This window comes from Phocoena phocoena, chromosome 13, assembly GCF_963924675.1.
Source record: "Phocoena phocoena chromosome 13, mPhoPho1.1, whole genome shotgun sequence".
Classification (NCBI taxonomy): domain Eukaryota; kingdom Metazoa; phylum Chordata; class Mammalia; order Artiodactyla; family Phocoenidae; genus Phocoena; species Phocoena phocoena.
Genome location: NC_089231.1, coordinates 39,904,591 through 39,921,962, shown reverse-complemented (window position 1 = coordinate 39,921,962; position 17,372 = coordinate 39,904,591). Strand labels below are relative to the sequence as shown.

Here is a 17,372-nt window from a genome sequence, read left to right as displayed (position 1 = left end):
TTTTCTATGGAAGTCTAAATTGGGATTTTATAAAAGCATGTTTTCTTATACCAATTGAATCATGAAAAGAAGTATTAAAAATTGAGCAACAAAGATGTTATCACGGCGAATGATTCCCATAGCAATCTATGAAATAGATTTTTAAACATAAATTAGGTTTATTAATTAGGTTTATTAGTCTATTTTAAGTTATCTGCTTTAATAACCAGCTGAAGGTAGTTACAAGTTTAAAAAATGACTCATAATTTTCAAATATTTTAAAAACACTTCATGTTTTCATTCATTACAAATGCTTTAACAATGGCTTCCTTAAGAAATATGAAATAGCCAATTCCTGAGCTGATACTTTAAATTTATGTCCTTTTTTTTTAAAAGAGCAATTAATGACATGTCAATACCTAGTCAATCACAGTTGATGTTCAAAGATGCCTGATAAGTGAAAACTATGTGATGCTATCACAGCTGATATGGTAAGTATAAATCCTGACCTCTCAGCCTCAACTTCAAAGGGATACCACCTACTTGGTACAAAAAAGTATCTAAATAACTCAAATCATTTTCACATCTTCTGACACAAGAATCACATAGTTATAAATGATAATTTACAAAGAGTTATATGGAATAACTTCCTAGTTTATTAGAAATCTAAATATTTTTTACTTGTAAGAAACGTTTGACATAATTTAGGTGGTTTATTTATAATATGAAAATCCAGTCATGCTAAAAAACAACAAAAAAGTTCCTAGAACACTTTATTTTGAGAAAGTGATTACCTCCGAGGAGGGAGGAAACAGAGTTGGAGAGAGGGCTTTAGCTGTTGCTGTAATCGTACATTTAAGCAAAAACTGAAAGCAAAATTGTCATTTTGCAGGCAGACTCCCTAGGTTCTAAACAACTCACTACCTCTTTGTGACCTTTAACAAGTTATTTAATCTCCCAGTACCTCAGTTTCCTTTATTTGTAAAATCTGGATAATAACATTTCCTGCTACATAGGATTAAATGAGTTGATACATGTGAAGTGCTTAGAAAAGTACCTGACACATGGTAAATTTTACTGCCATTATTATCATCAGCCTCACCACCTACAATTATCAATCATGAAATCCAGCTGGTACCTGACACATGGTAAATTTTACTGCCATTATTATCATCAGCCTCACCACCTACAATTATCAATCATGAACTCTGGCTGGAAGGCACTGGGAAAAGAGGGAGTTAAGGTGGGATGGTATCTGATCTTTTTTCTACACGTTTCAAACATAAATGCTATTTTTGTAACGAGTGATATATAACCAGTTTAAGTGAGAAAGCAGTATGCAGCAGAATAACAAAGCTTCAGTCTTCAATTTTCAAAAACATGAGACAATTCAGGCTTTGGATTTTGATATTTATTTTTAGCAGGAAGGATATGCTAATGATGATGACATCGTTAGAAGATACGCCCATGTCCAATACCTGCAACAGAAGCTCAACAGAAGTTAAAGAAACCATACCAAAGACTAAAGACAAAAATTGTATGACATTACTTACCCTTAATTCTGCCAACAATAAAACAAGTAACAGTATGTTTAGGATTGAAGTTCCATCACAAGATCAAAAACTGGCAAGTTAACTATGAAATGTATTTTGAAAAATTCTATCTTTTCCTTTCTATGTAAAATTGGGCAGCCTCTCTAAAGGTAGAGTACAATGCCAACAACTATGAGTGCGTATATGCGAGCAGAGGAGGGGCAGACTGAAAAGGTGCAATGCTAAACAGTGCTACAATTTGGGGTGGGAGAGCTCTGCTGCTGATACTAATTAACTGCTTTCACAGGTAGAGATGGCAATCATCTTTGGCACAATTAGAGACTGCTGAAACAAGAACTAAACTCTAATAAATAAAAGCAACTTAACAGAGGCAGCATCATAACATACCTACAAATTTAAAGAGAACTGTCTTGAAAAAGGGATCCGGACATATGAGAAATTCTCCTACATATTATTTGAAAAAGAAATTGCTACAGCAGCAAACAATTTAAACAAGAACTAATCAAATGAAAGATTCTTTTAAATAAAACCAATCTGGTTCATCCACCCCTGACAATGGCTACTCTGCTCAAAGGAAATTTGAGTGTTTCTTTTTTTAACCCCTGCATCTTCCAGGGGTGTCCAGACTTCCACCTGTCCAGGTGGAAGTCCACCTGTCCAGACTTCTCATCAACAGTATCAATCATCGTTCAATTTAAAGAAGCAATAGTAACTTTCTACCTAAGGGTGTGTCTGAGCCAAGAGTCGGGTAGGAATATGTTAAGCATCAGAATCAAGGATAGGAATAAAGGAGTAACTTGAAGACTACCTTTCCAAACAAAAATGACGTTCAGGAACAGGGAGACTGGGGATACTCATAACAAAAAGTCTTTATTTCATAACTGTATACCCAAAAGACTGCATGTAGTCAGACAGAAATTAAGTCCAACCATAATTTACTGTAGTTGACACCAGACTTTATACCAACTGTTATTTTCCCATTATTTTTGTTCTTGAAGATAAAGGTTTAAGCTCAGAAGACGAAATACTATTACTGGAATTTCACGTGAATAATTTTAAAATGCAACCAATTTTGCGAATTCCAAATTTCTAAATTTACTTAGGCAGATTGATTTGGTTCAAATAAAAAGAAACCAATTAATGCAAGGAGTAGCTTACCTGAGCCATTGTTTAAAAGGTCTATGTCCAAAAAATGCAAAATGTTCAGGAATATTAAGCTATTTTAAAATTCCTACCAAAAATAAATTAAATAAATAAGCACTAAATAAGGAAAAGGTTACGCACTTCCAATTTATGCTCTTTCTCTGCAAGGGCTTCCTTTTGACAACGAAGAAAATCTGCTAACATTCGAGTGAGTTGCTTCCTATCATCTATTTCAGCTGCCAATCTTCCATTGTAATCTGCCAGCAACATACAAGCATCCTCTACCATTTTAGAAAGTCTTTCTCCAGATTCTTTATCTAAGAAAGGCACAGAATAACAAAATTATTACACAACAAAAACAATGCCATATGTGGTTTCCTTACTCCAACTCCCAAAAAAGTTCCAGATCACATTTTCTTTTCTTACCTGTTATTTTATCTAGTAGGGATACTTCTTGAACTTCAACAGGCAAAGAAGCTATCCTTTGATGAACTGCTGCATCACCAGAAGCTGCATTTTCTAGATCTTGTAATGCTCTAACGAGATCTAGAGTCTAAAAAGTTATACAACTTTAGAATCAAAATTAGTGAAGCTTAAACAAATATAAAAGACTTGAAATTTATTTCATATTCCTTAATCCTTATGGGCTATTTATTAGTTTAAGCTGCTTTCAGAGACAGTCCATTTCTTTCATATTAAGAAAAAAGCTACACTATATTAGGTATTGGAAATATATAAATTGGGAACATATAGATATTTCTAGTGGTGGAGACAAATAATGTAAAAATAATTATCTGACTATTAAAACGTGATTCATTTATAAGCCAAATACATACAGTGGTAAAAGGCAGGCTATAATTTCAACCTGGAGAATACAAGTTTTATATATGCTATAGTCACTGTATTATCATTATACCTAAGAATTTTTTGTATTAAATTGGATATTGGGGGATGGGGGATACAAATCATCATCTACCACAACATACAAGAGCCCCTCAAATTCCATTTCTCAATAAAGTAAAGCATAAGAGAAATGTAATTTTGGAATATGTATGTTCAAATATGGCACCTAAACTATCCTATGGTTTGTTACTAAGATCATTAAAATATTACAAAGTTCCATATATATCTGGTGACTAATATTTATATAATGCTTAACCAGTATTTTATCATCAGAATATTTTAGTTGCACTGTTTTCATACCAGCTATAATTATGAGGGAAGGGCAAGTCTCTGCTGATGATTTAACAATTCATAATATATCTAAAGTTATTCCAAAGAAAATGGAGTAAATTTTCTTTTTGCTAGTCTCCATTCCCATCCCACCTCCCTTTTTCTTTTTTCCTTCTTTTTTTCATCTCTAAGCCTAGATTCTAGAACACTAGGAAATTACACACATACATGAAAAATACAGGATATTCAAATTCTGTGTATATATTTAGATGACACTGACAGCCAGTAACTGATTTTTCTTTACGTTATTCCCTTATAAAAAATGCTACCACTGGGGTCTAGCACATAGCAAATGATCAAACATGGTAAGAATGAATGGAACCTAATAAGAAATATACTATCCCAAGTGTGCTTTTAATTCACCACTACATGTTTAAAATCCCAATATTAAAAAAATAATTTTGTTATATTTCACCTCTACAATGAAAGTGAGCTTAAGAGCAATGACAATTACCAGGAAGCTTGTTTCTCATGGTGCCCCAAATAACTTATATATTTTTATCTTTTAATCAGTCTTAGAAAGTTCTAAAATTTTCCGGAGTTCTAAGAAGAAACCTGGCTTTACAGTTTTGACGATGTACGCATGCTTTAATTACAACCTACTCTCATCATACCTTCACACTCCTACATGAGCTAATTCTCCCAATGCTCAGTCAAGGATCCAGATAAGAAAGCAAAGTTGTCTGAAACAACACTAGCCTAGGACTTCCTGACAGAGGAGAATGAAATGAGTTCCAACTACATTCTATAATGAGAAATTTTAGCCATTCTTATAAAGAATGACATATATAAAATGGTAACTATAAAGCTGAACCACTGAGAATTAAGCAGTACAACTAATCTGAAAATGGTCATTGTAAAACAAAATGTGGGGCTTCCCTGGTGGCGTAGTGGTTGAGAGTCTGCCTGCCGATGCAGGGGATATGGGTTCGTGCCCCGGTCCGGGAAGATCTCACATGCTGCGGAGCGGCTGGGCCCATGAGCCACGCATGGCCGCTGAGCCTGCGCATCCGGAGCCTGTGCTCCGCAACGGGAGAGGCCACAACAGTGAGAGGCCCGCGTACCAAAAAAAAAAAAAACAACAACAACAAAATGCGATAGCATTTTATACAACAAGTACTGGAGAAGAGTCAGGTGGTTACTCAGAAACTCTAGGAAGTACAACCTAGGTTACTCTTTCATGAGGTAGAACAGGAGAGGGTAAGACCCTATATTTAGAACTGGGGTAAAATACTGTTCATGGAGTCATTACGGGGCTCTTAGCAAAAAGTGATTCCTTGTCTTGAATTATTACCAAACAGAGAAATATAAGCCTTATTGTTTGGTTGTTCCAAACGTTATGTTCTTATTACATTTCTATGCAAGCTCTTATCCATGGTGACCATATGGGCTTCAGCATTCCTGTCAGTAAGCCCCAACCGGGGCTTGACTCAGGTACTAGCTGAGACCCTCAGGCAAATTCTTTCTGCCTCCTAAGTACTAACACTGATATAAATTCACAATTCCAGGCAGTAATTGGTTGTATCTTTATTTCAAGCTCTTTTCATGGTGGAAAGAGCTCCATCCACCTTCAAGTTTCACGCAGTGAGTTCTGGTCCAGGTCTCCAACTCCTTAGGTTCTTGTTACTCTACAGGATACTAATTTCTGCAAACCATGTCTGCTTCCAGACAAAAGCTCAGCAGGAACCATACTCTGGCTCACATTTTGAGTTATGCTTCTGTACCATTTGTAGCCCATGGCAATATTTACCTTGTTTTAAGACTATGGCTATGTCTTCATTTTCTCCTTTAAAATTTTACCTATCCCTCCTATATGTTTGAAACATAGAAGAAGGAAGCTTTAAGACTCAATGCCCACATAATTAAGGTAAAAATGTCTTTTTGGAATCGTCTGATGGTTAGAAAATGCTACATTGTATCAACCTGGGAGGACATGGAGTATTAAGATAATGATTCTGATTCATCTTATTACCATGGAACTACATGGTTTTATATAGTTACATAGAACTGTATGAATACATACTCGTTAACTCTAACATGCATTTTTATATGTTTAAAAGCAAAAATACTTAAGAGTGGTGCTTATCTCTAGGCATGGAATTTTTAGCATACTTAAACCAAACAACAAAATAGTCTTATCATATAATGTTTTATTTATTTAAAAGGAAACTGTTTAAATGGTAGATATCTCATCAGACCTAATCATACTTAGCAATCAAATACTCTTTCTACGCAAAATGTAAGTGCCTAATATACAGCACACTAAACATAAGCAATGTATTAATCAGAAAATAAGACTTATTCACATAGCTTCTTTCCTGTACCCAGAATTATAATAAAAGTCAATCTACAGAAGTAAAACACTGAAATTAGTAAAGCTTGATGGCTACATGAAGTACTAGCAATTAACTCCCTTAACAGAGAAAAGCCACTACCTGTGGTGGTTCACTTGGAGATCCTAGAGAGGAACAGTTTTCATTCTCATCCACCTTTATCTGTTCATATGTTCGCTTCCTAGGCTTCTTATCGCCATCTGAATTGAAAGAACATTTAAGTTTTAATCAGAGAATACATTTTAATGAAGAGATAATGATAAAAGATTATATACTTACACAGAGCTTGCTTAAGTTGTTCTAATACATCATTTTCATAAACAGACCTTTCTTCCCAAATAGATAACACTCTTCCAAGGTGCTTCTTACAACTTTCATCAGTTTCACTAAAGAAAGATAAAAATATTAACAGTAAAATGCATAGTGCTATTGCAAAGAAAATGGTGATTTTAAATACAATGACACTCATTCCCTGAAAAAAGCTGCCCAAATGTTTACTGAGTTCCACTATGTGACCAGCAGTTCAGGGGTGAAGTGACTAAGATAGACATATTCCCTGCTTCCCTTAAAGAGCTTAGAGACATATTATTAAACAAAAAATGATGAAAGTGTTAGTACTGGTGACTAGGGGTTATCAAGAAGATACCCCTAACCTAATAGGGGATGAACATAAAGCTAAGGAAGATTTCTAATGGGTGATTTTTAAACTTATTTAACAAATATTTATTGATCAAGGTACTATCTCTGACACTGGAGATACAAATGGAGCTTTATGGCAGCTGTATTTTTATAAGTGCCACAAAAGAGAACAGGGTGTTAAAAACAGGCTTAACAGAGAGACACAGTCCACTTCAAGAGAGATCAGGAAGGATATGTGAGGAGGGGTATTTGAGGAAATGATGTATTTAATCTGAGTTCTAAAGACTGGATATACAGGGAAGTGGGAAACAGACTACTTCCAACCACTTCCCACCGCCTTCATCACTACCACTATAGAATGAACCACTATCATCTCCTTCATTCTATTCCCTACTAAAGTAAATCATATCATACTGCTCTCAGTTCTCTAAGAACCACCAATCATACCAAGAATAAAAGCGAAATTCTTATCCTGGGCCACAAAGTGGACATATTCTGCTTCCTGGCTACCTCTCAGTCCACATTTCCTAAATATAAATCTCCTTGCTGATCTTCAAACATGCCCAGCACATGGCTATCTCACTGTTTCTGCCAAGTTTTTTCTCTACCTAGGATCCTTTCCTCCTAGAGTCAAATGGCTCGTTTCATCCCTCCCTTTAGTCTCTGTTCAAATGCTACCTCCCCAAAACAGTCAATCTTTATCTCATAAAACAACTGAGCACCATCACACTCTCTAGCTCCTTCCCTGTTTTAAGTTTCTTCACAGTACTTCTCTTTTGACATTTTAATATATATTCACTTGTCTATTACTTTGTCATCCACTAAAATGTAAGCTCTACTAGAACAGAACTTTGTCTTTCACTACTGTATCCTCACTGACTAGCACATAGTAGGTGGTCAATAAATATTTTATTGAATTCTAGGGAGAAGCAACATATATTTAAAGGCCTAAGGCAGAAAGAACTAAAAGAGATTCAGTTAGCTTAAACTGTATAGTGTATAGAGTGTGTGTGAGAGTGTGGTGGTGGGGGGATGGCCACGGGGAATGTGAGACAGGAGACTGAACAGGTAGCCTGGGCCATGAAGGAATACCTGAAGTCTTACTCAGGACCTGAGACTTGATGTCTAGGACAAACGAGAACCACTCAAAGGCAAGAGAGTGTTGTATCAGCTCTGCAACTCTGGCTACAGTTTCCTAAGTGGATTAAACAATACTGGAGGCTACTGTAATTATACAGAAATGACATTATGGTAATTGGAATGGAAAGAAATCTAAAGAACCGAGGGAACTATATGTACTATAAGGGATAAGGGGCGTGAAGGAGAAAGGACAGTTGATATATTATAAATCACTGTATCACAGAGAGTTCAAGATAACACCTAGTTTCTCACATGGGCATCTGCATAGATGGAGTTGCCATTCATCAACAGAGTGAACCCAGAGAGGAAGCAAGTTTGCCAGGGAGGAAGGACATAGTGAGTTCAATAACAGACACAGTGAGTCTGAGATGTTTGGAGGCATACAACTAGAAATCAAAAGGCAATTGGATATACAGGACTAAAAGGAAAAACATCTGGACTGAAGCATAAGACTGCCAGTTTTTACGGTATGGATAATAAATAAATACATGTAATGTATGAAATCACCCAGAGGGCTAGTAAAGAATATGACACCAGAAGAAGGCCCGGGACTAAACTCTAAGAAATACCAGCACCTGAAAAGATGGTAAGAGTATCTAAATTGAAGGATAAATAATATTAAGAAAGCAATATACTGCAGTGTTTCACACTCTGTAATTTTTTTTCCACACTCTATAATTTGTTTAAAAAATGCTTCTGCTGTGACTGAATCTGCACGGCATGTGGTAAGTATACTTTCATCCTTAAATCGTTCAACACAGATCATCATTCACCACTGAATTCTATAATTTAGATTGATTTAATCGCCTACCCCAATAATGTTTACCCAGTAATCTACCAAATATTTGCATATAATGTTTGGAAATAAGCATTTTAAAAGTACAGATTTCTACCTTCAGAATTTTTCTGTAGCAAAATTTTCAACAGGCTTATGATTATTTTAAATATTCTATATTTCCAAAGCATTTAAAAATGTTATGACATACACCCACACACTAGAAAACCTTAAAATCATTATAAGCAATATGAGAGAAAGGGGTACTAAGTTTTTCCAGAAATATTAGTTGGAAGATTGATAGTTTTATAAGCACACAAATTTTCAATTCAACACATTCATTCATTCTTAATGAATTTCATTCCAAAATGGCAGTTGCTTTTGGTTACTTAAGGAAAAGGTGAAATTCAAGTACTCCAAATGCCCACCTTAGTAACAGCTCAAAAAATGTTTCCTTCACAGCAAGTATTTAACACATTTACAAATGCCATTACAGGTAAGTCTTTTCAAGTGAAAACTTCAAAGAAATACATACTTTGTTTTACTTTAATGTCTTAAGGCAAGTTTTAGCAAAAGGACACATTAGGCATTTACAACAGGTTACCTAGTACCCAAAACAATTATCATACCTTGAAACATGCTTAAAAGCCTCCACTATAACTGGTGCAAAATCTTTTGTAAACTCTGGCCCCTTCCTTTTGCTGTTCTGAATGACATCATTAGCTAGGTAGAGAAAAGTAAGCTTCCTGTTTGGTTTGGCTGAAAAAAAAAAAAAAAGATTTAACCTAATTAAAATATCCTCACTTAATTTAGACAAACTTTCTCAATACCTGAATTAAGCAGTTAGAGAACTACGACAAACTTACTAACCTTTGTGTATTATGTTCAAGCCTAACTTCTCATTCTACTACCAAACTTAGCAAGTCATTATTCTTTAAAAGATAACTACTCTGGTTTCTGAAGGTCACTCATGTGAGGAAAAAAGAGAACTAAAGAGGCAGAGATAGTCAATGAAATATCTGTTTCCTTGCAGTTCTAAGTCGCCCAAACCACTTATCCTTGATTAGTCTTTTTTTTCCCCAAAACAAAATTATTTATTTATTCCAAATTATTTATTTAATCCAAAATTTAAAAGAAATTGGTGGTAAGGAAATAGACTGTTACATGACACAAGATAAAAAACCTAATTCTATATTAAAAAAAAAAAATCAAACCTTAACAATAAAAATACTACCACCTCATGTCGTGGACACGAGCACCACAGGGCCAGGGATGGACCAGCTGTCAGGTGGGCAGGCGGGCAGGGAGGAAGCCAAGGCCGCAGCTTGAGGAAGGCCCTGGCCTCTCCTCGCCTGTGTCTGGCAGAGCCAGTGTGAGACGAAGAGACTGTTAAGGGAAACACTGACCAAAACCGCCCGCCCTGTCCAGGCAAGATAGTAACCACTTGCATGAGTTATCTTACAACAGAAGGTCCTGGTTCAGAACGTGAAAAAAACAAGTTACCACAAACCAGAAGAATTTGGGAAAGGTCAAAAGAGAGAGGAGATGCCAGTCCATACATCCTGCCAACCTTCCAGAATCCTCACTGGAATCCATCTTGGCTGAGCGATCCTTGATTGCTAGTCTTAATTATTTCCAAACTAATAGTTTTATACACAGAAATCCTCACATCTGACTATCCTGTACTAAATTTTATTAAAACTATTAAACACTACATGAAATACAGCCACTTAAGATGGTGATTGGTCATGTTATTAAAATGGTACCCTAAATCTTAACTGAATTTATGACTATTTTAATACCCATGTTGATTTAAAACTCAATATTATTGTCAAATAAAAGAATACAAAATGTAAAATAGGTTGAAAGAGATATCACTTCAATCAATTACATATTTTTTGTTTATGAAAGAAATATTTGCCAAGCTAATATAGTAAATGTTAGGGAAACCAAATGGACAAAGTTTAGATTTTTTCCCCCCTTTGGATTACATGGCCTTAAATAACTGATTCATCTTGACAAAAATATGCCCCTACTCACTATATTCTGTGGGTATAGTCATCCTCCTAAAAGAGCAGGTAAGATTTCACTAATTGCTGACCAGAATCCATTTTTTACTGGTTACAGTGATAAGTGGCATAGTAGTATTAAATATGACTTAAGATTCATATATAAAAGGAAAACCTATGAGTTGAACACAATCTTTTATATTGACTATTTTCATAATTCAATTTTACTAGAATTAAAATTGAATCATTCAAAGTTGTACAAGTATATTCAGGAACAACATACTTTGTGGCATCCACATTATGATGGTGTAGGGGACTTATGATCAGGACTGATAATCCAGCGCACTATTCATGTGGGCCAGTTTATTGGATTTAAGACAAATATTTGGCCAGGTGCACTTGGTCCTCAAGATTTGAGTATTCAATTTAAAATTTAACCCACTTTTGAGTTCACATTTTTCTTTTAGGGGAAACTAGCATCCCAACCTTCTCATAAGAAACTGTAAAATACTGAGTCACAACTGATCGGACCTTACAAAGCTGTGCCACCCACTGCATAACCTGGTTTGCCTGTCTAAAGTTGCAGCCCACCAATTTTCATGCTTTTGAAAGTTGCTGGCATAGAATAAAGATAAGGGAGAGATGGCAATAACAGAGACCAATTTCTGATTCTTCTGGCTTGTCTGGTTAGTCAAGCCATAGAGTATAACTGGTTAAGATACCAGGACCCTTTCCCATGAAAATGATAATAATGGTAACTTTCCCAGTATTCAACCCTATCTTTTTTTTTTTTTTTTGTACCTACCTCTGCCTCTGCCCACAAAACACCTCACACAAAGAAAAGGCCTTATTTAATCCAAGTATTTGCCTTCTTAGCATCAAAATGAGTTTAAATACTCAAATCTGTTCTAAGCACTTTATATATAGATAGATAAATATATATATATATAAAACCTAATTTATCCATATAATGTAAGGTACCGTTATTATCTGCATTTGGCAGTTGAATAAAAATAGACATCAAAAAGGTTATCTGCCCACAGTGAAACAGACAGGAAGGGATCAGCCATGATTTGAATCTTAAAAGTCCAACTCCAAAGCATTCCCTCTTTACAACTGGACTATGCCTACCGTCATAAATGAAAGAGGATACTACCTTTAGAGAAGATTTAGTAGCAACTCAACCAAAATATTTTAGAATGTTAGCAGTATTATTCACAACAGCCAAAAAGTGGAAGCAATCCAAGTGTCTGTCGAAAGATGAATGGATAAGCAAAAGGTGGTATATACATACAAACAGAATACTACTCAGCCTTAAAAAGAAAGGACATTCTGACACATGCTACAATATGAATGAACCCAGAGGACATCAAGTTAAATGAAACAAGCCAGTCACAGAAAGACATATACTGTGTGATTCCATTTATATCAGGTGCCTAGAATAGTCAAATTCAAAGAAAAAGTAGAACGGTGATTGCCAGGGGCTAGGGTGAGGGAGATATGGAGAGTTACTGTTTAATGGGTATAGAGTTCCAGTTTTATAATAGGAAAAGAGTTCTGGAGATGGATGCTAATGATAGTTGCATAACAGGATAAATGTACTTAATACCATTAAACTTCACACTTAAAAATGATTAAAGTGGTCAATTTTTTGTTATGTTTATTTTATCACAAACATTTAAAAGTATACATTTTACACTGTTTTTTAAAATTTGTGAGCTACTAATCTCTTGAAAATAATTCAGAATCATTTCTGCAATGTACACTAAAGTAAAAATTTTCAAGATTTCAACACACATTTCCCAGTATATTCCAAAGAATGAACTCTGTACCAGGAGCATGGCTTTAGTATGGAATCCAAATACCAAAACATAATTTTCATTTCTTTCCTTGTGGAACCCAGGCTAAAATATGAGAAAAACTAGAAATTGCCATAAATTATACCCTTCTCCAAATTTTCAGAGAAAAAAGTTTACTTCCATTTAAAACTTTATGTAGAACAATAAACTAATGCAACAAATCACAACAAGCAATTCCAGAAGAAAATCACAAAAATGATTTTCAAATAAATTTTTATAAGTTATATATAACAGAGCCATAAATTGTTACAAAGACATGCGAAGTTAACAGAAAGGGCAAACAAGCCATTTCATAATTTCTTAAAGAAATAACTCTATTGGCAACAGAATATAAGGCTAAATAATGGGTCTGATGTAATCAACTTCTACGTTTTTACAGTTCACAGTTTCCTTATAAAGACACCTATTTTCTCAATCTTCCATTCAATTTAACTAGCGTTTATTTAATGTTTGCTATGTGCCGGGGACCATGCTGGGCACAGACCAAAAATAACCTTTCCTGTTCAATCAGGAGTTTGCAAGCACCATACAAACTGGCACATGATAGGTGACATGACTAAGTATGTTAGTTCTCTTTTTTTAATTCTTTCTCTTCACTAATATGACACCACCAGAGAAAGCAACCATAAATTCAATATTATATCCCCGTTAGTCTGTGTGTATACTGCTATGTTTGTACCAATATAAGCCAAGTAAGGACTAGTCAACGTATTGTGAGAAACCATTTTCTTATATCTCACCTCACTGAACTAAATCTTAAGTTCCTGTAGGTACTAAGTATAGCCCTTTTCCAGGGGCCTTGTATATGAATAGGTACATCAAAACAAATAATAATAATAATAAAGTCTGGCTGGCTAATATAAGAGAACATAGTATTCCCTAAAAAGTTGAGCATACTCCCCAAAAAGGGCGATACAAGTTCAGTTCATCACACAAGTAAGAAATGGATTCACAATAATTCACAAACAATTCAAATAAGGATCAATTACAAAGCTTCAGAAAGAAGAATCCAGACGAGTAAACAATAGGAAACAAACTTATTCAAAGGATTACAGAAATGCCATCTAGTCTCACTAATTCATACTGAGTTCATAATCTAGTTTTATTTCTTCATAATCAGAAAGTGATAGGATCATTACTTATTTTCTTACACTGTTCAGACCATATGCCTACTTGTTTTGATATGATACAGAATATCATCATCTAATTTAATCACTGTGTTTTTACGTAGATTGAAATTTATAACCACAGTAGATGATAATGCTCATAAATACAACAAATAGCTTAAAAAAATGTTGTTTTATCTGTAAATACAGGAACCTTCTTTCCAAGGGAAGCATTCTATATAGAGAAGCAGCAAAAAAATTTAATAAACGAATATATATATGTATATACACACACACGCACCAATGAGCATTACTGCAGTTCTTATAGAAGGACATCAGAAGAAAAGCCATTATCTTGAAACAAAAATCTATTAAGGATTTATTAACAACTGTTGGACAGCCTTATTTATTTATTTCCCTGATAAACTGAATCACAGACTAGAAAACATGTTCATATGGATGGATAGGTGGCTGTAAGGCAGAAACTGCTTTAACTTAGTAATATTCTTTGCCACAGAAAATGCATAATCAACAGATGGTTCTTGAATGGATCCTATCGATCCCAGACAGGACAAACAGTTCAGTCAGACACAGATGGCTGCTTCTTAATGGCTGAGGTGGGTGAAAAATGGATAGAGCTGGCATACTCCTGTATCACTGCCAGGATGCCTCACACTTTTGGTAGCCCATCCCTTGCTTAAAATCCTTCAAAGATTTTCTACTGTTCTCCAGATAACATTTTAAATCCTTAACATGAACCAAAGGCCCAAAAAGGTCTGTCTCCACCTCTACACTACTCTCTCTTCATGCCCAACACTACTCCTCCTCCAATTTCCCCAACTCCTATCCATGCTTTAGACCTCAGTTAAATGGTTTCCTCTAATTTTTCCCTGACCACCCACTACACATAGGTTAGGCAGCCCTGATACGCTCTCATACCACCTCATACTTTTCCTATGGAGCATTTACTCCAACTATAATTGTTTTAATTTAATCTGGTGCTTCCCAACTAAATTCCATCTAAAGCAACAATTGTCAGTCTCATCTACCAATCTATGGAATCAAGGCTAGCAGCTGATTCATAATTTGCTCAACATTTACTAAATCAATCAATTTTGGCCTAAACTTATGTCTTTAATTATTTGTTCTACTAGCTTAGCTTCTGGTCTTAACCTCACCCAGCAGCTGAAAGGGGAACACGTAAAATTACACTACTTTCAGAAACCTCAACTTCAAATTCTGATTATGGAAGACAAACTTTACTTTCTTACAGATCTAGCACTCTTTCTTATTTTCAGTATATTGAGTTCAAATATTTTCCTTTCCCCTCCTCCATTCTAGAGTTCTCACAAATCATAACCCCACTGAAAAATATGCAAGTAGTGTGAAGGGGAAGGTCAAAGAGTACAAATGTTAAGCAATTAAAACCAACTATCATTTTCTACCTGTTAAATTGATCAAGATGAACGTCTGACACTAACTAAAGTTGGCAAGAATATGGGTAAGATTATCACCTTTAGATACCTTCAGACATTATAATTAAAATATAAATTAGTGTGACTTCTTAGAAAAATAATTTGGCAATATCTATGAAAAATGTAATGCACAAATCCCTTGACCCTGCAAATTTCACTTCTAGGAATTTATCCTATGGGTATCTTCTCATATATGCACAAAGAAACACTAAGCATATTAATGATAAAACACAAAAGACAGAACTAATTAAATCATGGTACATTCATACAATCCAATACTCTATAGCTGTTAAAAAATGAGATAGATTTATATACAAATATAGAAAGATACCTAATAGTATTGAATTACACACATCCAAACAAACACACACATAGTAGATAGCTTTACTCTGAGGGAAGATCAAGAAAGAATTTGAGGGGGATCAAGAGTTACCAACAAAGAAGTCATAACATGGAAACATATGAGCTATATATTAAATGATTAACTTGAGCCTCCATGCTGAAAAGGGCTTCTGGGTAGTACTGACTTGGTGCTCCACCAACTGACTTTGTCCTGCAAGGGCATTTACCCATGATCTCTCCTGTCTCAATGTCTGGTTTAAAAAAAAACTCCACCTAGGCCCAGACAAATGGACATCTTTCCCATTCTAAAAGGCCCAAGGCAATTCTGCTTCCTCAAATTTTAAAAACCTTCATTTTGGTATACACAACAAATGAATTCTTAAAATCTTGAAAAGCACAAACTTCATCCTGGACCATTACACCACTATAAAAGACACTGTGAACTGGAAGAGTTCTAAAGAATACACATCACATTGTATATTCACATTATGCTTATAGAGTGGAACTGAAACTAAAACTTTTTTGGCCTATTAAGAATATCTTTAAAATAATACTGACTAGTTTCTTATTACCTAGGCACTGTTCTAAAAGTTTATTATGTATCTCATTTAGTCTTCAAAACAACCCTACAGAATAAGTTATTATCCCCATTTACCAATGAAAGAAGTATTAAAGTAATTAAATGCACTCAAAGAAATGCACTGAAATCAATCAACACATACTATGGTCCCTAAATAACATTTTGTTAATAAAAGCAGGAACTACATAAGATGAGCCTGTAACATCTCGTCGTGATAGAAAGTAAGAAAATTATTTTAAAAACTACCAAAGGTTGTATCCAAAGGACACAAGCAATGCCCCAAGATGCTGCCACTGGCAAAAGAGTATCAAAAAGAACAACTACAATTGTCTGAAACACAAATAGCTAAAAATCCGTAAGTTCATAAAAAATACTTTAAAAAAAAAGGTTGCTAAAGAACTAATTTAGCTGACAAGGGGGAAAAAATAAGCTATTTATCCTCCTTTTCCTGGATGAACTGAATTTCAGAGTCAACAATGGCTGATGAAGAAAGTTCTTATGCAACAAATGCTCAAACTGCAGCATGCCTCAGAACCACTTAGAGGGCTTGTTAATACGCAGATAACTGGTTCCTACCAATAGTTTCTGATGTAGGTCTGGGACAGGACCCAAGAATTTGCATTTCCAACAAATTCCCAGGTGATACTGATGCTGCAGAGGCCTACACTTGTTGAGAGCCACTGTTAGAAAAGAATTCTGCATAATAAACACAGAAAGAATACAAGAACTAGAAATTCATAATTTTGCAACTCCTGATAAAATAAGGAGTCTAACCAACCACCATCAGAAGCTGCTAAAATCACTGGGTGAAAGGTGATGAGGAACTTCATAATGGATTCATAATGATAACAACTGAATCCACTGATCAATCTCATCCCTAAATATAGAACAACTTGACATTAGGTATCTCTTAATGTGATGCAGCAGGAAGTGCATAACACAGGCAATGCAGTATTCTTTGGGAATGACACCATAATGATGGAATTACCCAAATGCCTAAGGAGGGAAATTCTATAGTCCATGTGACACAGTCTCCTCAACAAGTAAACTACATGAAAAAAATGTAGGGGGAGACGGGGCACAAATTAAAGAGAACTGTTAACCAAATGTTATATGTGGAACTTTTTGGATTCTACTTTGAACATTAACTATAAACAGACATTTTTCAAGGAATCTAGGATACTGAACACGGACTAGGTTCAACAA

At 35.0% G+C, this 17,372-nt stretch overlaps 1 protein-coding gene across 1 annotated transcript in view; it reads right to left on the bottom strand.

The window, feature by feature from the left end:
• Positions 1 to 17,372, bottom strand: part of RPRD1A (regulation of nuclear pre-mRNA domain containing 1A) — a 68,722-nt gene that overhangs the window by 28,366 nt on the left and 22,984 nt on the right. Inside the window, exons 2-6 of the mRNA XM_065890234.1 lie at positions 9,425 to 9,554; positions 6,521 to 6,627; positions 6,344 to 6,441; positions 3,102 to 3,228; positions 2,817 to 2,992 (exon numbers count right to left, since the gene is read on the bottom strand). Of these exons, the coding sequence (XP_065746306.1) occupies positions 2,817 to 2,992; positions 3,102 to 3,228; positions 6,344 to 6,441; positions 6,521 to 6,627; positions 9,425 to 9,554 (638 nt within the window). The remainder of the gene's footprint in view (positions 1 to 2,816; positions 2,993 to 3,101; positions 3,229 to 6,343; positions 6,442 to 6,520; positions 6,628 to 9,424; positions 9,555 to 17,372) is intronic.